General features: G+C 37.1%; 1 protein-coding gene and 1 pseudogene across 1 annotated transcript in view; both read left to right on the plus strand.

Annotated features, from left to right (window-relative positions):
- The first annotated feature begins 4,689 nt into the window (after positions 1 to 4,689).
- LOC114037000 lies at positions 4,690 to 4,965 on the plus strand (annotated as a pseudogene).
- Positions 4,966 to 7,907: 2,942 nt separating this feature from the next.
- Positions 7,908 to 25,245, plus strand: part of ZC3H6 (zinc finger CCCH-type containing 6) — a 75,039-nt gene continuing 57,701 nt past the window's right edge. The window contains exon 1 of the mRNA XM_027853895.1: positions 7,908 to 8,551. Coding sequence (XP_027709696.1) covers positions 8,466 to 8,551 — 86 coding nt within the window. The 5' untranslated portion in view covers positions 7,908 to 8,465. The remainder of the gene's footprint in view (positions 8,552 to 25,245) is intronic.

The following is a 25,245-nucleotide window of genomic DNA, read 5'->3' on the forward strand; positions in this document are numbered from 1 at the left end:
AAATGCATTAAACTGAAAAGGGAAAAGAAGGGACAGGGAAAAATGAGAAGGAGAGAAAGGTTTAAGAATGAGGTCAGAATAGTTAAGGGAATAGTCAAAAGAGAAAAAAAAATTTAAACATAAGAAAGAGGAACATTATGGAGGATTACAAGGGAAGCTGAAAAAAGTGAAACCTGGGATCAGGAGCAGGGCAAAGGTAAGAGAAGAACTGCAATGCAGTGAAAACAGCCTATTTCATTTATAGATCATGTGTCAGTCAAACTTCTATTTTTACCACCTTCTTATTCGTAAAGACAGAGGTTTGGGAATATTGAGAAGAAAAAGTACAAAACAAGAGGACAGAATGGAAGGAAACATACAGTTAACAATCGTATATGTGAATAGAATAAACTTACCCATAAAACTGAAGAGAATAGCAGATGGAATTACATAACAAAACCTAACAACATACTATTTACAAGAAACACACTTGAAACATAAAGATTCACAAAGTTAAAATGAGAGGCTGGAGTAAAATCTGTTATGCTTCAGTTGAACTCAAAATATCAAGGACAGTAAACATGATTTCATACAAGGCTACAGTCAATATAGCTATGATAAAAACTGTTATGCTTCAGTTGAACTCAAAATATCAAGGATAGCAAATATGGTTTCATACAAGGCTACAGTAAATATAGACATGATAAAAATAGATAAGCAAGAACATGATCATTTCCTTGCAGGAACCATAGATAATAAATAAATATTGATATATAATATATATGTACCAAATAGTGTAACATTTAAATACTTAAAGGAAAAATCAAATTAGAGGGAGCAATAGCGAATAGTGAAACTGCATGAGTCAGGGGCCTTAATATATCCCCTTTCGGACAAAAAAGATGTTAAGGACCTAAGTAGGATTTTAAGAAAAAATTAAAGATGATCAGTCTCTTATGATTATTGAATGGGTATAGAAAGGAATTTCAGCTGTACATGGCATTTTTACAAAAACTGACCATGTATTGGGGCAAAAAGACCTCCTCCCAAAAATGTAGAAAAGCAAAAATATTAAACACCTTCTTTACTGATCATAATGCAATGAAAAATTATATTCAACAAACAAAGGGCCTTGAAGAAATAATTAGAAACAAAATAACAATTTCAAAGAACTGGTAGATCAGACAACAAATTATAGGAACAACAGAAAATTTCATCAAAGAAAGTGACACTGATCGAACAACATACCGAAATGTACAGGATATAACTCAAGCAGTTCTCAGGGGAAATTTTATCTCTCTAAACATTTTTATGAATAAAAGAACAAATCAATGAATTGGGCATGCAATAAAAAAAAACCTTGAAAACAATAAATCAAAACCTCCCACCTAAGCAAAAAAGTTGAAATTATTAAAATCAGTGAAGAAATTAATAAAATTGAAAGCAAAAAATTGAATTGATAAACAAAGGTAGCTATTTAAAAAAACTAATTAAATAATGTTAGCTAGTCTGATTTTTTTTAAAAGCGGAAAACCAATGTGAGTATTTTGTGAATAAGCCCTCTAAAGCCTTACTTGCTTATATGCAAGTAAATTGTGTCCATGTGCTGCCAATCATTTTCATTTCTTCTGACTATTTAATCACTGATATTACAATGCAGTGTAGTAGGAAAGACTTTTCAGATGTTGCTTTTTAAAGCTTCTAGGGCAGCTAGATGACATAGTGGATAAAGTGCTGGACCTGGAGTTAGGAAGACTCATCTTCCTGCGTTCAAATCTGGCCTCAGACACCTACTGTGTGACCCCGGGCAAATCACCTAACCTTGTTTGCCTCTGTTTTCTCATTTGTAAAACAAGATGGAGAAGGAAATGGCAAACCACTCCAGTATCTTTGCCAAGAAAACCCCAAATGGGCTCATGAAGAATGGAACAAGATTGAAAACAATTAAATAATTTTAAAAAGCTGCTAGAGAGGCTTGTTTTTTCACTCAGAGGACTGAGTTAAATACTTTAGTAAATTTACAAAGTATTTCTGAGTGCTAAAGGTACTTGAATTGTAGAAGTGTTAAAAGTACTCAATTCCATCTTCTCTGAGGAGAAAAGTTGGCTATCTTGAAGTGCTGAGCCTTCTGTAGCATGAGTTGAGTTGAATGTCCTCCAGCAGCTTCACACAGCAGTTTGTGAGAAGCCCCTACTACATTACAATATTGTGCATGTGTTAAATGTGCAAGGTATCTTATTCTTCAAAGTCCAACTGAGATTAAAGTCAGGTATAACATTAGAAAACACTTTTTTTAAGTGCACAAAGAAAATACTATTGTTATTACTAGGTAGAAAATTAAGATTATTATTACTCAAGAAAGCATTATTTAATCATTATGTAAAATTGGGAATAAGGAAAAAGACATTGCCTAAGAAAACATCAACTCACAAACATTTATTAAGCACCTGTGTGTAAAAAGCAATGTTTAAGATCTAGAGATACAAACACAAAAATCAAGCATCTCCTGTATTCAAAGAACTTATATTCCTCTGGAGTCTAGAGTCCAGATTCCAGAGTCTAGACAGTGTGATTCATTAAGACTGCCAAGTAAACTAAATAAAATGTTGAAATATTGTATAAGGAAAATCTGGTATTTTAAACAATTTTGCTGTCTACTTAGGTAGCTATTCATTTCTTTTACTTAATATTTCATGGAATTCAGAGACTATCTGCTCCACTCTGTACCCCGATTAGTACCAATAACATTCTCAACAAGTGGTCTGCCAAATACTAATGAAGGGAAAACCCATTCCACTTTAAGATGGTTCTATTAGGAAAGGCTTATAGATGAGGAAAGTGAAACTTTCCCTTCTAAGTTAATTTTCAATCTGCCCTGAATACATCTTGTATGTACATATTTGTTTGTCCTAATAAATACTAGTTTACTAATTGAAGTTCAAAGAGGCTAGGTGATTTGTCTAAGGTCTGATGGTGACTTATAGGTAGAATTAAACTAGAAACTGGGTCTCCTGTCTGGTATTCATTTCAGTCTTACTTTCATTATAATGCTGCATAGCTAGTGGGCTATATTTTCTCAGATAGAGTGAAAACCCAGATATCCTTATAGGATACCCTAATAAGGTTGGGAATCTTTTATTGCAACACAGGTGACACAAAGAAGACTAAATATGAAACAAAGCTGTAAAGATAGATTGAGGCAGAATTGTGAAGGACTTTAAATATCAGAAGAATTTATAGTCCATACTAGAGGGAGCCAGAGTGTTAACTAAGTAGGGAAGTAACAAAGTCAGACTTGCACTTTAGGAAACTTCACTCTTACAGTTGCTATGTGGAGGCTGGGTTGGAATGAGGAGAGCAGTGAAACAGAGAGGTCAATAAGAAAATTATTCCTCTTTTTAAAATTAATTTATTTTTAGTTTTCAACAATCACTCCCATACACTTTTGAGGTTTAAATTTTTCTCCCCCTCCCTCCCCACCTCCCTCCCCCAATCTGATATAGGCTCTACATACACATTCCTATTAAACATATTTTCACATTAGTCATGTTGTAAGGAAGAATTAGAACCAACAGGAAGAACCACAAGAAAGAAAAAATAAAAGAGAAGGAAAAAAAGAGCAAATAGTATGTTTTGATCTGCATTCAAACTCCATAGTTCTTTCCCGAGACGTGGATAGCATTTTCCATCTTGGGACTTCTGGAGATGTCTTAGATCCTTGCATTGCTCAGAAGGGCTAAGTCTATCAAAGTTAGTTATCACACAAGGCAGCTGTTACTGTGTACAACATTCTCCTGGTTCTGCTCACCTCATTCAGCATCAGTCTTTCCAGGTTGAAAATGATTCCTATTGTCCAGCCCAGAAATGGTAAAGAAATGATAACATCCTGAACTAGAATGGTAAGCATGTGAACGGAGAATGGGGTTGCATATAACCAGGTAAAAAGATGTAAAGATTAGAAATGACAACTGATTGTATAAATGGGGTGGGTGACAGTAGAATAAAGGATGACATAGGTTGCAAACCTGGGTAGTGCCTTCTACCACCTCTTGTGGTGCCTTCTACAGGAAAGGTGAAGTTCAGAGGGGGAATGAGTTTGAGTGGAAAGACAATGAGTTCTGTTTTGGATGAATAATAGGTGAAGAAAGGCTATGCATACAGTGGTTGGGGAGAAGGCTGTGGAGGAAGTGGCCAGAAAAGAGGGAGTGGCTGGGGCTTTTCTGAAATAATGTTCCAGGAGAAGCAGTCACCAATCAGAAGAGGGCCTCAGGAGGACTTTCCTGAAGGGCTTGGAATCTGACAGGGGCAAAGTGATTGATTAGGAGACTGAGGTAGCCCTGGAGAATAATAATAATAACATGGTTAGTTAATACCTAAGAGGCTAGGTTTGCAAAGCACTTTACAAATACTACCTCATGTAGCAAAGAATGGGAATCTGAGGGGGTATCCATAAACTGGAGAATGAATAAGTTATGGTATATAAATGATGGAATACTATTGTGTTGAACTCTAAACAACCAGGACTAATGAAGAAACATGCTACATGCATGCCCCAAAATATTCAAAAATTGATACAAGATGATTTTGGAGGGATGAATGGCAATGGAAGCTGGGTGATCAGAAAGGCCTTATGTAGATGGTGGTGATAGACCTGAATCTGAAAGATTAAAGACTTTAGACTCTCCGAGCTCCGGCCCCGAAACTGGCAACATGGCTAAATGTACCAAGAAGGCTGGAATTGTTAATAAATATGGAACATGTTATGGTGCATCCCTCAGAAAAATGGTGAAGAAAATTGAAATTAGCCAGCATGCCAAGTATACCTGCTGCTTCTGTGGCAAGACCAAAATAAAGAGATGGGTTGTGGGTATCTGACATTGTGGATCCTGTATGAAGACAGTAGCTGGTGGTGCATGGACCTACAATACCACCTCTGCAGTCACAGTCAAATCTGTCATCACAAGACTGAAGGAATTAAAAGACTAGTAATATCTTCTTATCAAATATCTGTAGCCCATAGTCCAATAATAACTGGGTTAATTTATGGAATAAAAAAAAAGATTAAAGACTTTAAGAGATGGTGCTAAGGAAGGAATAATAATAACAATAGTAGTTAATAATAATAATGATAGGTAATAGCGCTTACTATGTGTCTCCTGATAAAGAGGTAAAGGACTCAGAATGTAGAATGAAGCAAAAATTTTTGACATGGCCAATATAAAAATTCATTTTAATTACATGGCTAATGTAGAAATTCATTTTGATCAACTATACATGTTTGTAATGAGTTTTGTTTTTCTTGTGTTCTCAATTACAGGAGTTGGAATGGAAGAGTAAGGAGGATATTGGCTGATTAAAACAAAATATATTTTTAAAAATATATCTCATTTTGTTCTCACAAACAATCCAGGGAGATAGGTGCTATTATCCACGTTTTGCAAATGGAGAAACAAAAGCAAAGAGTTGTTAAGTGAGTTTACCCAGGGTCATACAACTAGTACCAGTCTGAGGGAGAATTTAAAGTCAAGTCTAACTCCAGGTCCACCTAGTTGCACTCATAGAATGAGCTAAGTTTGAGGTGTGACACAGACCCTGTTCCATGAACAAGACATTCCAACTCTAGCTCCAGGCATTATCTCTGACTGTCTCCCAGGCCAGGAACACTCTTTCTCCCTCCTCCATTCTTGTTATTCCAGCTACTGACCCCCCTGACTTCCTTTAAGTTCCAAGTAAAATCCCACTTTCTATAAGAAGCCTGCCCCAACCTCCTCTTACTCCAGTATTTCCAAGAGAAAATACTGAACTAATAAATATCTCCTAATATTTACTAGTTTTTAATAGTAACCTGGAAGAAGCATAGTAATAGTTGTGTTGGTCATAATCCAATTAACAAAAATGAGTTTATTAGACACCTCTAAATGCCAAGCATTCCCCTCGGTACTTTGTATCCTACACAAAGAGAAGAGTGAAAGTCCGTAACCTCATTTTATTCTGATTATTTACTTATCACATCTCTAAATGAAATATTTGCAACCTAAGAGTCTGTTAACTGTATCAAGATGAAACACAAAAGAAACAAGTAGGTTGCGCTAAGAGGTACAGGAATTAATGAGGCTTATCAGTTTAAAGTAGTAAAAGGCTAAAATTCTGTAATCTAGTAGTTTAGTTAAAGCCTTTTGTAAATCTTAAAGCTTATGCAGCGGTCAGTTTTATTATTTCATGTAACAAGGAAGTTGCCCTATAAAGTGTTAAATATAAAAATATACAACTTAGCCACATAAATACATAAATATCAACTGTCATTATTATTCTAAGGAACAAATCACTTGCCTTCAATATTAAAGTGTTAAGTATGAACCAGACACAAAGTAGAAGTAGTTTGGGGTCCTCTTTACTTATTCTAAAGCCAAAAGCTAAATTCTACATCAGTACACATACAGGTCAGACAGGACTGAAAAAACAATTGAATAATAACAAAAAACACATAAAGGAATGTAAGTGTGCTGCTTTCATACTTAAAAAGATTTCATCAGATGCAGAACATCTTATAAAGATGGCCTCAGATGCAGAACATAACCTTGAGAGCTGCAGCCAACAACAAAAACAATCATCACCTAGTAGGTAACTTGATGGGCAGTACAAGTACAGCTTTGTTATACTGGCATAATTTCTTCATACTCCATTTCTCACAATCAATCCACAAGCATACATACATTAAATGAGAAGACCCATGTAAAGCACTTTGCAAGCCTTAAAGTGTTAAATAAATGTTAGCTGTTATGAGTAAGTACCTAATTGTGCAGAGCCCTCACACAAAAAAGAGAGTGACGTGTCACTTTTCAGAAACACCAGTGCTTGGGATACTTTGTTTTCGTTGGAAAGACCAGTGCCTGGGAAACTTTGTTTTTGGAAAGTAACAGTAACTTCCAAGAAGGTGAGGCCTATTCTCAGACAAAACAAAAGACCGATAATGAAACATTAAATCCGCCGGCGGCTGCCTCTCAACAAGGGAGGAATGGGATGGGGGAGGGGAGTCGGGGTGTAGGTATGTAGAATTTCTCTTTGGGCCGCCCCCGACAACGAGCTGGCCCTGCTCCCCCAGAGCCTCCATTTCCTAGGCCTCAGGCCTAGATCAGGCCTAACACAGCAGCCACACCTAAGTGACAGAGGCCGCGCCAGATGCCCTAGGCACTGTTAGATCCCCTAGGCACTGTTAGATCCCCAGGCCCTGCGGGCCGATAGAGCCCCGGGACGCGGAAAGGGGAAGCGGCGTACAGTATTCTCTCTCTCCTCTGTTCTCTAAGCAGGCCACAGAGTGGCAGCGGCGTTAGGAAGAAAGGCAGCCGGCCCGTGAGACCTACTACGGTAACGGGAGAGGGGGAGGGATGTGCGTTGGGGGGGGCATCGGCAGCGGCCATGCCCCTCCTCTCCGCCTTCTTCTCCAGCTCAGCCGCAGCCTCAAGCGGCACGTGACACGGCCCACTCTCATCTCCACCCGGAGATATCCCTGCGCCGTCTCTACCTCAGCGGAGGGGGCAACCACTTTCTCTTTCCTCCTCTTCTCCGCCCGCCCTCCCTCCCTCCCTCCCTCCCCCCTCCACCAAGGGTGACAGAGCCGCCATGGCCGCCATGTCAATGTCCCACCTCCTCTATCCCCGCCGCAAGAGAGGCCCCGCCCTTAGGGGATGATTGGCAGGGAGATTTCCCCAATGGTCAACACTCTCAGCAGGACCCTCCCGCCCGCCCGGGCCTCTTCCCAGCGGGGCCCGGGGCCGGGCTTATGTGTGTGCGCGTATGTGTGTGTGTGCGCGCGCGCGTGTGTACATGCATGTGTGCCTGCGCAGCGGCGGGGCGGAGGCGCCAGAGCGAGGGCCGCGCGCGGAAGAATCCTTTCTCACCTCACCCCACCCCCACCCCTCCTCCCTGAGTCCGGGGGAAAGGCATTTCGGCCGGCGCCGTCGCCATTTTGTCGAGCTGCCTATCTCGGGCGCCGCCATGTTGGTGAGAAGAAATCACCGCCACGGCCACTATTCAAATCCCCGTGTTCCTCCACGCCACCCGCTCGCTCCCAAGCCTCGGCCAGCAGCGGCGGATAGAGACTAAAGCAGCAGCGCCAGCAGCGCCCGGCAGCGAGGGGGGCCATTGCCCTGTGTTTGCAGTTAGAGCCCCATCTTTCTGCTGTGATTGTTAATAGACTGGAAAAGTCTCTGTGTCTCTCTGTGTCGCTCACTAAGTAACCGTGAGTTTTTACCAATTCATCATCTCTCACCACCGAGTCCCAGCGGCGGCCGAGAGCAGGTGGTGATCACCGAGTCCAAGTGTGTGTGTCTCTCTCTGTCAGGCAGCAGCAGCAGCAGGGCGTGTGCGCGCTAGGGTCTCTGGTCGGTGGCCACAGGGCAGTTTCCTCCTCGCCACCTCCTGCTGCTCGTCCCTCCACCACCACCACCACCATCACCACCTCCTCCACCACCTCCTCCACCAGCCTCATGGCCTTTGAGAGCCTTTTCTCCAAACCCCCCAACCCCGTTCTTGACAAAAACATGACAGACTCTGAACATGCAGGGGACGAAAGGTCGAGTAACCCTAATTCTTCTCTCTCTTTCTTTCTCTCTCTCTTTCTGTCCGATAATAATAATAATGTGTCTGTGGTTCAATAATAATAGTCCTCATCCTCATGTGCCTGGTACTGGAATGTTTGCTGCGTTTTCTTCAGCCTGTGTGGGGTGGGGGTGGGGGAAGTAGTTGGAGGGTGAGGGGGTAAACAAACAAAAAGAATCACCTTCATCTTCGGTGTGTAAAACGGGGGTGGTTTTGGATTGGTGTGGGGCGGGGAGCTGGGAACGATTGCAGTTACATTTTGCATGATTTAAACATTTTTTTGTTTTGTTCCATCAATTCCATTTACGTGCACTGCTCTCCTCTCCCTCACCCCCCCCATTAAGCCTTCCAGATAATTCCACCGTCATTGCAAACTTCGTTTGGTGGTACTAGAGAAAGGTTTGTTTCAGGTTTTTTCCTCCCTACCTCTCAACTAGGTTTCGTGTTCTATATTTAACCTGATGATTTTCTCATCGGATTTGCAGCCTTCTGATTTCACGAGATCATTTTTATGCAGATTAGGGTCTGACTGACGTTTTGCTTTGCCACCCCACCCCCCCATCCCCCAGTCCCCACACGCACACCCCAGTCATCATTTCCCTGGTTAGATGACAAGCACTTTTGTGTGTCTCCCTCTTCTGAGCACTCTTTTTCTTACATGAAGCGATTGCAGCTTCCAATTCCCTCCTCCGTTAGCTGTGGCCCTGCCCTAAAGCTTAAAAAAAAAAAAAACACCTCAAAAGTTAAGTGATTAGATGCTCAATTTCAAATATACCATTTAATATATAATGGTTTTTACATATTTCTTATGGCATCAGGACTCCTACAAAAGTACACTGAAGTTTTGCTTTTAGGAAGTTTTAAATCACCACCACCACCAGCAGCAACCAAAATTTCCATAGTGTTAGGTTTTCTTCTAAACCTGGTTGAGACTAGCAAGCCTGCATAGTTAGCAAAACCAGGGAACACTGCAAAATGATAAGGCCATAGCACTTTCCTTCCAAAATCTCAAAGTTAGCCGTTCGTGGATTATGAATTTATTTTGGCTTCTTTGATTTTGTGAATATTTCACTTTTAACATTTCCCTCAAAGTAAGTTACTCTTAAGTACTAATTTATAAGTGTGTCTTTTCCTTTTTAAGGCTGCAGACTTCAGTTGTAATAAAATCCTCACATTTAGATAAAATGGCAGCATAGTTTAGTTACTTCTGAAAGATTTAGGTGTTACAGTGACATTAGAGCAAAATGTCATATGTAATTATGATTTATAACAGTCATTTCAAAATCCAAAATAAGAAAATTATTCTGCACTAAATAGAAGCAGTTGAAAGCACCCTTATACACCTTGGAACCCTAGCTTCAGTTTCTAGCTACCCCTAGAATGCTTCTAACATATTTGTAAATTGCCAAAGTTTGACAACTTGCTACAATCATAACCAAAGCAGAAATAATAAACTAGTTTGCAAAATTTGTATTTAAATATTTGATTATCTTGAAAAAGAACTGAGTTGTATCAACAACTTTTTTTCATCTAATAAATGTAAATGCACAAATCCCCAAAAGTCAATTCAATAAAATGAAAGCAGTGGCCTTCCCCTCCACCCAAAAAAAGAAAAACACTCTTAACCAAAGGCTAAAATCATGAATACATGAATTTTTTTCATATCTTTTTGCTGGGGGTGTTAGGAATTTTCTTTTAATTAAAGGCCTCTTGACAATTGCAAAAACAAGTATGTTGGTTTTTTAAGTAAAAATCTAATGCGTTTAGATGGTAATCTCCAATAACAATCCCAAAGGAAATTTACAAAGTTAAATTTCTGTCTTTATAAGCTATTCTAGAAATAATATTTTAGAATCAAAATAGATTAGGTAACTAATGTCTAAAGAAGAATTCTCCACACTGACATTTATCTTGTTTAGACAGATTAGTTTTCATTCTTTAGTCAGAAGGAATTCAGTACTTAAGTAAAGTTATAATACTAAACTTTAACAATGTAGACTCCAGACTTAAAGATTTCTAGAGATATATTGAGAAATTTGCATTTGGACATCAAAATATTTTTACTATGGAAAACCAAAATCGATGCTAGTGAGAGCTGGTAAATTGGGAAATTAAAGTTAAAAATCAAAATTTCATTTAAAAAATTTTTAGTTGTCTTTGTCCCTAGCAACATAAATAATATATCATGTTTTGTCCTTCAGACCTAAGAAAACAAGATTGTTTACCTATTTCTGGAAAATGATTAGGTAGTTATTAGTGTAAGATGGTAGTTTTATTCTGAAACATTTTTTTTTACACTATATAATTTAGTTTCAGCTTATGTCTAGATCATAGCAGAAAGAATCCTGCAGTAGGTTATAATCTGGAGGCCTGGTCCTGGTTCTGCTACTTTCCAGCCAGTGAACTTCCCCTATCTCTTAAACCCCCTTGTGCAAGTCTTTTAACTTCTCTGGGCCTCAACTGTTTCATCTGAACTAGGTTGAAATAGGTGATCTCAAAGACCCCAAATAGCTCTGACATTCTGATTTTATCCTATATTCATTTAAAATCAAGGATCTGTATAATTAATAATCTATAGTCTTAGGTAGTTGCTTGAGGTTCACAGAGGTCAAATGACTTGCCAATAATCACATAAGGAATAAACATAATGGGTGGGACTTGAATCCAGGTCTTGATTCTAAGGCCCACATTGAATTCACTGCCTCTCTATTCCCAAACCATGATGGTAAAAAGTCAGTGGAAATGGAAGAGGTATAAGAACTGTGGTATTTGGAATTCAGCAAAGAAATTCTGGATTATTTTTTCGAATATTCTGTAAAGAAATCTTTAGTTATCAATTATCAGTGGTGTAAAAAATTTTTAATAACATTTTTTAACTTAGAGCACTAAAATGTAAGTTCAGTGAATGAATAAATTCTCTTTACAATTTTTTGAAAGTCAGTGTGTAAAACATGCTGTATTTTAAAAAAAAAATACATTTTTGTGATTACTATATAAAATATCATCCTAAATGCAAATGGAAAAATTTTAAAGTACAAAAGTTTACTTTTATCTTAAACCAAATATGTTTCGTTTTAGCTTAAAATCTTTTAAGTTGGAAGGATTTTCTCCTTAAAGATAGTAATTTTTCAGATGAAATAAGCACAAGGAGTTTCAGTTTTAAAAAGGTTTTTAATGATATTTATTTGAAATGTTTTATCTTATTTTTATTTATTTTTTTTTTGGTGAGGCGATTGGGGTTAAATGACTTGCTCAGAGTCACAGCTAGTGAGTCTGAGGCTGGATTTGAGCTCAGGTTCTCCTGACTCCAGGGCCAGTGCTCTATCCACTGCACCACCTAGCTGCTCTCTTATTTTTATTTTGATATATTTTTGTTTTCATATTACATTCACTTCCAAATATATTCCCCTCTCTTCTTCCCAGTAAGCCATCTGTTATAACAAAGATTTTTAAAAGAAAGGGAAAATAAAGCAATTCAGGAAAACTAACACATTGAGTATATCTGACGATGTAAGCAATATTCCACATCTTTAGTCCCCCAGCTCTGTGATGAAAAGTTAGAGGTCTGTTTTCTCTTGAGCTAAACTTAGTCATTATGATTGCACAGCTTTCATTTTTCCCCAGTGATATTTCCATAACATGTAAATGTGATGCACATTTACTATAAGTCTGATAGGTATACTTTATATATTTGTGAAATGTAATATATTTGAAAATGATGTGAGACCTAGAGGAATAGGTAACAGTGGTTATTAGAATCCTAAAAAGATCTTAACAAGCTGTGACATTTGAGCTAAATCTTAAGATGAAATTTGATAGGGATTGAAATAAAGCCTTAGATCTAAAAATTTTACTTCCCAAATACAAGATCAGTTAGATAGCAGTTTATCTGAAAAAGATCTGGGAGGTTTAGTGGAATGCCAGCTCAATATGAGTCAACAGTATGGTATAGTAGCAAAAAAAAAAAAAAGCTAATGATGTCTTGGGGCTGTGTAGAGAAGCAGAATGGTAATGAACAATCAAGCATTTATTAAGCACCTTCTATGTTCCAGGCACTCCTGGGAGCTGGGAACATAAAAAGAAAGAAAGATGCAATCTCTGTCTTGAAGAAGCTTACATTCCATCAGGAGAGACAACATATAAGTCTAACCAAATAAATATAAGATAATTAGAGAGGACACTAATTAGAAAAATCTTCTTGTAGAGAATACTTGAGCTTTATCTTGAAGGAAGAAAAGGATTCTCTGTGGTAGAATTAAGTAAGAACACCATGTATTTCTGGCATGGAGATGGGATATAGAGTACTATAGATGTGAAACAAAAGACTAGTTGGGCTGGACCCCTAGAGTGAGTGAAGAGGAGTGAGGTATAATGAGGCTGGAAAGATAATTTGGGGCCTTGGAGCTTTAAAAGCCAGCAGAGTTTATATTCTAACCTAGAGGCACTAGTGAGACACTGAAGTTTATTGAGTATGATAGGGACATAGATAGGTGTTTAAAAAAACTATTTGATTTCTGTATAGAAAATGGACTTGGGGAGGGGGGAGTCCAGGTAACTTAATTAGAGAACTCCCTAATAGCTCTCTACTGCAGTAGCCCAGGCAAGCAAGTGATGAGAATGTGCACTGAAGTGGTAGCTGATCAAGAAGGGGTCAGCTGCAAAAGATATATGAAGGTAGAAACAACAAGATAATGCAACGGATTTTATACGTGTGGTGAGGAAAAGGGGAGTCAAGAATAATATTGAGAAGACTGAAATAACTAGGGACTTTTGATAGAAATAGGGACATTGGGAAGAGGGGTAGGTTTTGGAGGAAAGATAATGAGTTCTTTTTCGGATATGTCGAATCTGAAATGACTTGCTGTACTTTGTTCTGGAGTAATCTGCCTAGTTCTGGGCACTATAGTTTGGGAAGGGCATAGATAAGCTGGAGACTGTCCAGAAAAGGATGCCCAGAATAGAGAAGGGTCTAGATGGTTGGCTGAAGGAATTGGGGATGTTTAGCCTGGAAAAGAGAAAGGGGGTAAGAAGTAAAGGGTGAATGTAATATCCATCTTCAAGTATTTGAAGGATTATCATGGCAGAGGAATTAGGTTTGTGTTTCTTGGCCCTAGAGAACAGAACCAGGGAGCAATAAGTAGAATTTACAAAGAGGGCAGCTAGGTGGCAAAGTAGATAGAGCCCTGGAGTCAGGAGGGCCCTGAATTCAAATCCAGCCTCAAACGCTTGACTTAGTAGCTACATGACCCAGGACAAGTCACTTAACCCTGACTGCCTCAACCAAAAAAGAAATAATAATAATTTGCAAAGAGGCATATTTTGGCCTGATGTCAGGAAAAGCTTCCTAAGATAAAAGCTGGCTGATCACTTGTCAATTTGGTTGTAGTGGGGATTATTTTCTGGCTGTGCGTTGAGCTGAATGGCTGCTAAAGTCTCTTCCAACCCTGAAATTCTCTGATTCTTTGGTGACTTAGTGAATTAACTAAATGTAAGATTTAAGGTATTATAATTTTTAAAAGGCTTCATAAATTTGAGTATTTGTAGGATGTTAAAACAAATAGAGCAGTCTTTCAGTATAGAGGGTGGTAGGAAAGAGTTTCTAAAAGTCTTAACTTCTCCCATCACTCATTATAAAACTTTGAGAGGTGTCAAGGGGATTGATGTTACCTGCCAGTGAAATTTAGATCTTAGAGTATTAAACATATTTCATCTTTACCATTTTCTCTTTCTCTCTTCCATTTAAGCTTATCTCAGCTGAGTGTTGGCTTAATTAAAGCGGGTTGATAGGAAGGTGTGCTTTACTGAAGATTGTTTGTAACCATCAGAAAGAGACTCGTTAGTTCAAATGAATTCCCAAATGGTTGAATTTAAAGGAAGATGTTTTTGGCCTTTGCCTCTTCTAGCAGTTACCCTCTCAGCACCAATAAAGTCATCCAGGGAGCAGAATACTCGAGATGGTTATTGTTTTGTAGCATTCATTCATTCGTTTTCATTCATTCAATAAACTTTTTTAAGTGTCATTCAGGGGCAAATCCTGGCCCCTAAAGTGAATCTGAACACAAGGTTGAGTAAAATTTTTCATTTCTGTGGGAGGGGTTACAATAATAGCAGTTTATAGTTATGTAAGATGTTATAGTTTGCTAAATACTTTTATTTGAGCTTTATAACAGCTCTGTAAATGAGGGGGTACTCAATATGATACCCTTTTATAAAAGAAGAAATTCTTATATTTGATGCCAAATGAAAATTTATTAGCATTTTAAGTTGAAGTTTTACTCTTGTTTCTAAAACTTACTAAGTTTTAGAAACAAGTTACTAAGTAATTCTCTATAGGGTTCTATATTTGTGTTTAGTTTTGAAATAGCAGCATAATGCCTCCTTTCTCAAACTAATTTAATTATGGAACACTTTAGAGTTTCAATCCAGTGACAAAATATGGTAGTATAAAAGCATGGAATAACTCTGGGGTTCAGTAGGGTCCAGAAAATTTAGACCATAATAGAAGTTAGGCCTATTTTTTGTACCAAAACAACTACTCTCCTCCATAGTCAGAGTGAACTCAGCTCCCTTACTTAGATTTCTTTGCTTATCTAGTCACAAACATATTTTTTCCATTTATACCAAGTTTAGCCTTTTGTAATCTACAAAATTTCACATGTGACAAACAGGAGCTTTCTAGGTACTATATAAATTTGAACTAGCGTAATAAGAGAATTCACTAAATAAATTGATACAGGAAACAAACCTACACTTTTAGTTCTTTCTGAGCAGTGGCCATACATTTGAAATTTTACAACAGCTGGTTGACCAAAAAATGATATTAAATCGCTTATGCAGGTTATTTGGGTTCAAAGAATTGCTTTATAGCACCTCTAATCTTAGAAACAAATTGAGAGATACGTTTCTTTATACCCACAATACACATTTGAGAAGTACACCAGATTCTCTTTTAGGTTTTGGCCTTTGTTTTAATGTGTAAGTTGGAAAAGGTAGCAAGGTATTTTTACCTATCATATCAGTAAGTGGATCATGGAGAGACCTATTCTCATATAACTTTAAAGTCTTATGACCTTAACCTTGTCAAGTTCTCTATGCCTGGTACAGAAATTAAATTAGGTGCATAAGTTTGGCAAATTATGTAGAAAGTATTGGTTTCCCCCAACTTCCTAAGAAGTCTCTCTATTTAAGATCTTCTTATTAATGTTATTACAGTACATTCTAGTTTGGACCACTGACTGGAATTTTCAGCAGTTAAAGAATGTAAAGCCCATCTGCCTTGCAGTGTTACCTTTTAAATATATATTATGTTTAACACTAAAATTCTGTTGTTTTAATTTCATTTATAGGTAGCTTTTTAAAAAATACTTGACCCACATTATCTCTCTTTTAATATGAGTCAGCCTTTAAATGGGTCGTCCTATATAAAATCTTCTTTAAACTAGACTTAACTTAGACCAGTAGGGACACAGAGCATTCTATTATCCTTTAATTAGATTAGCTTCACTTTTGGTAAGTTACAGAGCATCAGGTTTAAGCTAAATGAAGGGAAAAACTTCTTAGCAATGAATGCTCAATCACTGGAGGTTTAATTTAGGTGATCACATGAACGATGTTGTAGAGAGTATTATCCAGTTAAGGGCTGGTCAAAAGAGCCTCTGAGGCCCCTTATTCCGAGATTCTGTGATTTTTCTGGGGATAGCATGGGCACACCTAATGGCAGCATCCCTCAGCAGAATCTTCATATGCCTCTGTTTTATGAAGCAGTTAGATTGTACAGTGGATAGATCCCTGGACCTGGAGTCAAGAAGTACTGAGTTCAAATATGTCCTCAAACATTTAACAGCTATGTGACCGTGGTCAAATCACTTAACCTTTCTCTGCTTGAGTTTCTTCATCCGAGAAAATAGGGACAGTAATTGCATGTACCTCTCAAGTTCTTATGATGAAGATAAAATGAGATCGCATATGTAAAGTATTTTGCAAACTTTAAAGCACTATACAAATGCGAACTATCAGCTATCATCATTGTTTTCATTCCTTGTGTCCAGACATGTGTTGGAACCAGCTCAAACCAGAAAATCAATTATTAAATTTTTAGTTTGAGCATTTATACCTTAGAAATGGAAATACCTACAAATCAGGGCTTGTTTTATTGTCTTGTTGATTGTTTAGACTTGAGAAAGTACTAATGCAGATTTAACTTTAAAAGTGTATGTATATCACACACAGAGAGCCCATTTTTTAACCAGCACACCGCTATATTGCTCTATAAATGTTGCTTGAGCTTGGCAGAAGTGTGGTAGAAGGCTCAAGGAATGAAATCATCACTGGATTGGAGGACTGATGACTGTAGACTAATAAGAATAATGATAACCAGCATTTATATAAGGCTTTAAGTTTTGCAAATACTTTTCATCTGTTAACTAATTTGAGCTTCACAATGCCCCTGTGTTCCAAGTCTGTGAAACTCAATGAGAGGAGAGGTCAATGTGGCATATATGTTCACTGGAAACTTTCATGGAAAATTTAGAACCTGAATACATTTTGCCCTGTCAGGCCACATGAAATATTGCTGGGCACCATAGTTTAGGAAGGACATTGATAAGTTGGAAAGCATATAGAAGAGAGCAACCCAAAATGTAAAGGACCTGAACACTATACCACATGAGAATTGATTAAAGGAATTGACCAGAAGGAGAGAATTCTTAAAGGGAACATAATAAATGTCAAGTATTAAAAGGATGCTATGTGGGGAAAGGGAAGAGAATACGTATTTATATAGCACTTTCTATGTGCCAGGCACTGTATTAAGTAAGTGCTTTACAAATATTATTTCATTTGATTTTCACAACAACGCTATGAAGGCCCCGTTTTATAGTCGAGGAAACTGAGGCAGACGGAGGCTAAATGACTTTCCCAGAAGGTGTCTGAGGCTAGATTTGAAGTCGGGTCTTCCTGGTTTTAGGTCTAGCACTCTATCCACCACATCACCTAAGCTGCCTTATTGTGAAATAGGGAGGGAAGAATGAGCTATAATAGGTGGAAGTTTCAGTGAGGCAAGTTTAGGCTTAATATCAACAAAAAGACCTTCACAATTACAGCTGCCCAAAACTGTTATGGTCTGCTGCAGAATATAGTGGGGACCTGAAGTCTTAAAGCAAAGGCTGGATGACAACTTACAGAATATGTTGTGGAGAATTTTTCAGGAGGAATATGGGTTGGGCTCCATAGCCTCTAAGGCCTCTTCCAACACTATAGATATAAAGGGTGCAGGGGCAGAGGAGATGTTGAGGAATGAGAGACTTTTAGAATTGAAAGAGACCTTCTGAAATTATCTAATTAAATCACCTCATTTTACAAATAAAAAGCTAAGTAGTACTAGAGAGTGGCCAGCTTAGAGCTTGTTTTCAAAAAGTTGGAGCTACAACTCTGGTGTCTCTAATTATGGGTGTGTTCTTTTTCTTGAGTCATGTTCTACCTATTTTGTACCCACCAATCCCTGCCTCCAATGTAGTATTATTATAGTTAATTTGTTGTCTTATCAAGTTGGACAATTTATAGACACAGTGCCCTTTGTGGATCCTATTAATGTATCAAAAATGGGATCTTTTCACCATGACCTATTATTCAATCACTTGAGAGGTATTTTGGAGGCATCACCTGAGTGCTTTAAACTCTATTGTGTTTCTCTATACTAGCAACTCAACTTTGGTCTCATATTCTGACCTTGCAGAATTTTTTCTCTCAAGAGATTTTACTCTTAAATTTTGTTTTTTTGTTGTGTTTGTAGCATGTTTTATGTGTGTGTCTGTAGTGGACCAAAAGTAAAAAACTTAGTATAAAGAAAAGTAAGAGGATTCTAATTCAGTATACATTTGAGCCAGTAAGAAGTCAAGCAAAGATTTGGCAATCTCTTCTATTGATCTTATGTTAAGAACATAAAAATTGTCAAGTTATTCAATTTTGTAATGTCTCTCCAAATTATATTGTTATTATGTCTCTGAAAGTTGCACAGTATTTTTTTTGGATTGCGTAAGTATCATTCTTAAAGTCAAACATAAAGGTTTAGGACAGGGGTTCTTAATCTGGACTTTTTTTTCTATACTTGCATTTCAACATATTTGACTTGCTTTGTAATCATATATATTGTATTTTATGAATTTAAAAACATTCTGAGAAGGGGTCCATAGGCTTTACCAGACTACCAAAGGGGTCTATGACACAAAATGGGTTAAGAACCCCTGGTTTAGGGCTTTACTCCCCCCCAATATCCCTAACTTTCCAGAATAGCATAGTAATACCTCATTTTTGGAAGACTGCTATGCTTTTTTAGTTAGTTTCAAAAAAAAAAAAAAATGGGGCCCTCTCTAGGATCAGCCTTCAAATTGCTTGATTCCTATCATCATTTGTCTGCCAATCTCAGATAACTTTCAGCTGGGAAACTCATGGGAGAGGGACTGAATAAAAGAAGTTTCTCTTTCAAAAAAACTTTGCTCCTGGACTTAAAAACTTTGCCCACTTTCTTTTTTCATGTGTCAATATTTCTTTTGCCCACCTGTTCATTTCAAATGAAATTTTTGCTGTAGTGTAATATGTCTTGGGAGTAAAAACTCTATGCAAGTTCAGGTCAGTTAGAAGTACAGCCTTTCTCAAATTATTCAATTTTAGCTTAGCATTTATTAGTTTAAAATATTAAAGGCTCTTCTAGGGACTCTCTATCCTCATTCTTTTCTCTGGCCACTTCCTTTTTCCATGGGCAGACCTCAATCTTATTAGAAATTTTTGTTCTTGTTTTTTTTTCTATTTCCACTCCCATGCCTAAGCTTACTTCTTTGTCTTCTAGTTTTCTACACACCTTTTTCCTGTCTGAGCCTTAGGTCAGCCTTCTTTCTTTTGGAGGCAAAACTATCCTGGCAGGCACCAGCTTTGTTAATTTGACTGGTAGTCACTTGTAAATCTCCAACTAGTCTTTTTTCCCCATAATGGGTACTCATAAGCTTTCTGTGTATTTCCCAATTTGAGTTGACCATCCCCATCATCACAACATCCTGAGTTCCATTTCCTGGGTTGCTTTTCCTTTTTGTCTTCCCCTACTCTTGGGAAGTTAGTGAGCTATTTTCTCAGTATCTCCTTTTCCAATCAACTTGCCCTATTTTAACTAGCTTTTTTCCGCCAACCCAGTGTTTTACTAAAAACAAAACAAAACACCACCAACAACAAAAACCCTTCAAACTACTCAAATGATGCGGAAAGGTGAAGTTATTTTTGACTCAGTCGGGAGGTATCCCTTCTGCCATGTAAGCACATCCCCATTCTTAGGAATTTAAGTAGCTGAAATATTCACTTGTACAATTCCACTGAGTATCAACACCCATTGTTACTTGTCAATATAATTCCTTTATAGAGCTGCCTTCAAACATGGAAAAAAATATTTACTACCCCTATTTACATTTTATCCCATCCACTTGGAGAAGGGTGGCACAGTCTCTAAATGTAATAGCTTCTCAGTGCCCTCATGTCTCTGGCAGAAGCAGCTCTGCAGCTGCTGTGTCTTGATATACCAGTCTAAACTGATGTGCATTACCATTTCAAAAATAATTGCGTCCTTTGTCTTAGAATGTTGGAGTTGGCTGGGACTTCAGAGGTTATTTAGTCTAATCTTTCATTTTAAATAGAAGAAAACTGAAGTGAGGTGACTTGATTGAGGTTGTTAATATTAAGTCCCCTGCTACTCTTGCTACTACAGTAGACTTTTTTGAGTTAAAGATAGGGTATCTAGGAGAGTAGTGAGAGAGAGAGAGAGAGGTGAAGGAATAAAGAAAAGCCACATAAGAAATAAAATAATATTCAGAGACCAGAAAGACTTATACAGAAATTTTAAAATTACCCTAGTCTTTTGAAGTTTTAATGGTTTTTAAATTTTTGGGGAAAGCCATATAAAATTTTCTTTATTTTTTCATTTGTACAGGAGATAACTAAAACTTATCTTCTCAGTAGTCCTGTGACATTACAATCTATAAATTAGAAAGTGAAAGTCAGTATGGTTAGTGGATTGATTCCTCTAGTTTAAGTCAAAAGACCTAGTTTGAGACCTGGTTTCCCTGACTTAAGCAGTCATGCAACCTGAAGCAAATTACTTAACCTCTTTGAACCTCCGTGAGCTCATTGGCAAAACAAATAATAATATTTGTACTACAAAGCTGACAAATGTAAAAATGTATGTGAAAGCATATTGTAACAGTTCAGTGAATGGTTGTTGAGAGAAGTTCTGTATGTATGTGTTCTCTCAACATAAATCTTAAAATGTTAAATTAACATTTGTTTGAAAAGACACTGGAATCTGTTCTGTTATCTTTGTCTTCATGTGTGGCCTAAATTGATTGTCATAGACCAGAGTTTTAGGAGTAGCAGTAGAAGAGGCTTAGACAGATTAGCTATAAACAATTAAAAAAATTATCTTTTTTGCAAAGATATATTATTGTTCATTTAGAAATATCTTTACTTTGGGGGAATGGATTGTTGCTCTTAAAAGCATTTGAAAAAACATGATTTCTTAAAACATAGAAACAAGAGAATAAGTTATTTAAAAATTTAAATTTTTTATTAATGCTTTTTGTCTTTACATCATAGTCATTTCAAAATTGGCTTTCCCTATTTCCCTATTTCCCTATACTCTTCTTTTTGACAAAGAAAAACAGTTAAGCAAAGACATCCAATGCAGCGACCACATCCAAAAATGAATATGATATTCTGTCCTAGTCATCCTATTTCCCTATCTTGAACAGGGAAGTAGATCCAAGAAAATGAAGTTTAAGAGTTATTTCTAAAGGAATTTCTTTTTTAAAAAATTTATTTATTTTTAATTTTCAACATTTACTTCCATAAGATTTTGAGTTCTAAATTTTCTCCCCAAGATGGCATGCAATCTAATATAGGCTCTACATATATATTCATATTAAATATATTTTCACCTTAGTCATGTTGTGAAGAAGAATTAGAACCAATGGGGAGGAACCACAAGAAAGAAGAAACAAAGCAAAAAAAAAAAAGAGAGAAAAAGCAAATGGTATGTTTTGATCCACATTCAGAGTCCTTAATTGTTTTTCTGGCTGTGGACAGCATTTTCCATCATGAGTAAAGGAATTTGTACTGCAAGCATTATTTTGGTCTATCCCGGCTAATAATTTATACTTGAAAATTTTTCACTTTAAGTATGTCTGTCAAAATTAAGCAATGGCAGGATAGGAGTACAATTCTGTTAAGTGTTAATCTCTATTTTAAATAACATTTTACATCTTAGCTGTGGATAGGCAAATAGATTTGCATCAGGAGCCATGAATCACCAGTTAAATGATGAACTCACAAGGCTAGACCTAGGTGTGAGATTTATCATCTGGTACCTTCAGAAATACCCATAAACAATGACAAAATCCAGGTACAATATAACTACTACCTAATAACCCAGAATAGTCAGTCAACAAATATTAGACACTATGTGAAGCACTGGGGATATAAAGGAAGGCAAAAATACAGTCCTTCCCCTCAATGATTACCCATTCTGATAGTCAGTGCAAAAACATGGAGATGGGAGATGCAGTGTTGTGTATGAAGTTCAGGTATGCCAGTGGAGTTATTCTGCAGAACTTGTTTGCTATTTTTTCCAGCTTATTTCTTGACTTTGAACTATATGTTAAAGTTGTACTCTGATCACCTGGAAGTGGAGAGGCACTGTGCTAAGCTTCAGGCTTTTTCAGGTTGCTCTTTTCAGAGCTAATTCTGGGGAGTCTGCAAGTTTTCAGTGTTTCCAAGGTAGTGTTATCTTGGGAGAGGTGTGGTCACTGCTATCCTGGTCTGCGCTCTGGTCTTTACACAGGAAGGGCTGCTACTCCCCTGCAGCCATAACGCGATTGAGAACAGATCCCCTTTTCCCCTGCTGCTACAAGCTCTAGCGCTCCTCTCTGCATTGGAGCTGCAACCAGCATTCCTACTCCCTTGTGACCACAAGTTCTCTTCTCTGCCCTGGAACTGCTTGTGGACAATAGAGTTGTCCACAGCTATACCCAGTGCCAGCAAAGGGTCTGCTGTAATCTCTTTCTGACCAGTTATCTTATTTACTGTCTCTGGACTGAGAACTCCCAAAATTGCTCCTGCTGGGGCCACAATAGCAGCTGCTACACATATATACTTTCGGACGGGCCTCTATCCCTGTGTCACAGACCTCTCTTGCATACTTCCTACGTTTTCTTGGACCTAGAAAATGTCTCACCTTGACTTTTTGTTGGCTCTGCCACTCCAAAATTTAATTTGAGGTGTTATTTTAAAGTTGTTTGGAGGGGAATGTTGAGAGAATTCAGCTGGATTACTGCTTCTAATCTACCATATTCAACAATAATACTCTTTTATTTGAATCATTTCGATGTCTATTTGAATTTTTTCTTAATGTGAATGAATCTAACATAGTTTAACTTCTCTTGATGACTTAGTGTCACCATTCTGAACACCAATTGTTATAACAATTGGTTACTTAATCTCTAGGCCTGTTACCTGATCTGAGAAAAGGACACAATAGTACTTTTACTATTTTACAGAATTTATAGGATCTTAGTTTTAGGTCTGGAAAATGTATCTTAAGAGGACATCTGTTCCAAATTCCTTATTTTATTTATGAGCAAATTGAGATCCAAAGAGGTAAAGGAACTTACCCAAGGTTATTTAGATAGTAAGAATCAAAATAAGGGACCTGTGTCACTTGACTAAAAATTCAGTGTTCTTTTTACTGTGCCGGATTACAGAAAAGTGATTGTGAACTTTAAAATGCATTTATAGATGAATTGTTCAGGCCACTTCAAAATGAGAGGTATCAACAAATCTGGGACTAAAGCATAGTATTCTTCCCTTTCTTATTTATTCCTGCAGGTAAAAAAAAAATGATGGGACCCTTGGGAAGAAATTACTATTCCATTTTAGGATTTGTGGTAGGGAAGGAGAGGAAATGTTGACATAATCTTATACGCGCTTTAGATTTTGGGAGACTAAAATTTGGGGGGGTCAGAAAAAAGGATAAATAAGATCACATAGACTAAAATTTTGTAGCAAAAATCAGCCTTGGAAGATGGGAAGTTTTAATGGATGAAATTCTGGTGACACAAAAAGAAAAAATTTCAATGAGCAGGTAGTGGAGAATACTTTTCTGGTAAGGGTTGGATTTAGATGGCTGCTGGGGTCTCTTCCAGCTCTTAAATTCTGTGATTCTGATTCTGTAAAAAGAAGAAGTCATTTTAGTAGATCCAACATGTATACATAGGTAACCATTCTCAATAAACTTAGATTTTTAACAAGTATATACAGGAAATAGAGCAAAGTCAGGGAACAGAGGAAAAATATTTTTAAAATATATGATAAACTCCTAGAAGAATGGTTTTAATAGAACCAAAGCTTAGAATGAACTGAAGCTATTGAGGAAAGCTAAGAATAACAAAAAGACATGGGTAAGGTTGGGATTTTTGTTTATTTTAAGGTGAGAATCAAAAAAGAGGTGAAACTATTGCTCAGGATGGATGGAAAGATGATAAGACAGAGGAGAGAAGGAAAAGTTGCTTAACTCTTCCCCTCTGTTTTCTCTGTTAAAAAAAATTATCTTTGTACTCAAAAGGACAGAACAAAAATAGCAAATAGGATTTTGAAAGCTAAGATAAGTAGTGAACTAGTTGAAAGGCATCTTGCTGCCTTTAGTGGGTTTGTTAAAATGAAGTATTGTAGGTAACATACTTTGCAAATCTTAAAGTTCTGTATAAATGTGAACTATTATTATTGCTGTCATAAAGTGATCAAGCCCATATGAATTACATCCTAGGATACCAAAAGAATTGGTGGCTATAATGGATGAACTTTTGTCAGAGATTTTTGAAAGGTTGTGGGAAACAAGAGAAGTGCTGTAGGTGTGCAGATGGGCAGATGTTCGGATTTTTTCAAAAAGATGAAGACAGTAGGATCTGAAAACTATAGGCAAGGAAACTAGATTTCATTTTCTGGCAAAATTTCTAGAATGTAATATTAAAGAGATGTTTAGTGAACATCTTGAAAAGAAGTGTTAGTGAGCCAACATTAATTCAAGAACAGATCATTTTATTCCTCTCTGTTTTTTAAACAGGGTTATAATACTAGTAGAGAATTGCTGTAAATTTAGTTTATCTAGATTTTAGCAGGTCATTTAACAAAGTCTCATGCTGTTCTTAAAGACAAGATAAAAAAATAGGGATTAGAAAATAATATAGATAGGTAGATTTATAACTAATTGAATAGCTGGACGCAGAAAGACATCATTGATGGTTGTATGTCTGTCTGCCTTCAGCATCTATGTTTGGCCTTATTTAATAATTTTACCAGGAACTGGGATAAAGCTTAGATATCAAGTATATCAAATTTGCAGATGATTTGAAGCTGAGGGATAACATATTGATGATAGAGTCTGAATCCAAAAAGTTAACAACAGTCTAGACTGTTGGGCCAAATAAATTAAGATAAAATTTGTACTTTGGTTCAAAAAATCTATACAAAATGAGGAGGAATGGCAAGACAATAGATCATCTGAAAAAGGCCTAGATGTTTTATTGGACTTAAAAATTCAGTATGAATCAGCCCAGTTTTATGGCAAGAAAGTAATTCCGA

The sequence above is a fragment of the Vombatus ursinus genome, unplaced genomic scaffold, assembly GCF_900497805.2.
Source record: "Vombatus ursinus unplaced genomic scaffold, bare-nosed wombat genome assembly UNPS02010219.1, whole genome shotgun sequence".
Taxonomy (NCBI): domain Eukaryota; kingdom Metazoa; phylum Chordata; class Mammalia; order Diprotodontia; family Vombatidae; genus Vombatus; species Vombatus ursinus.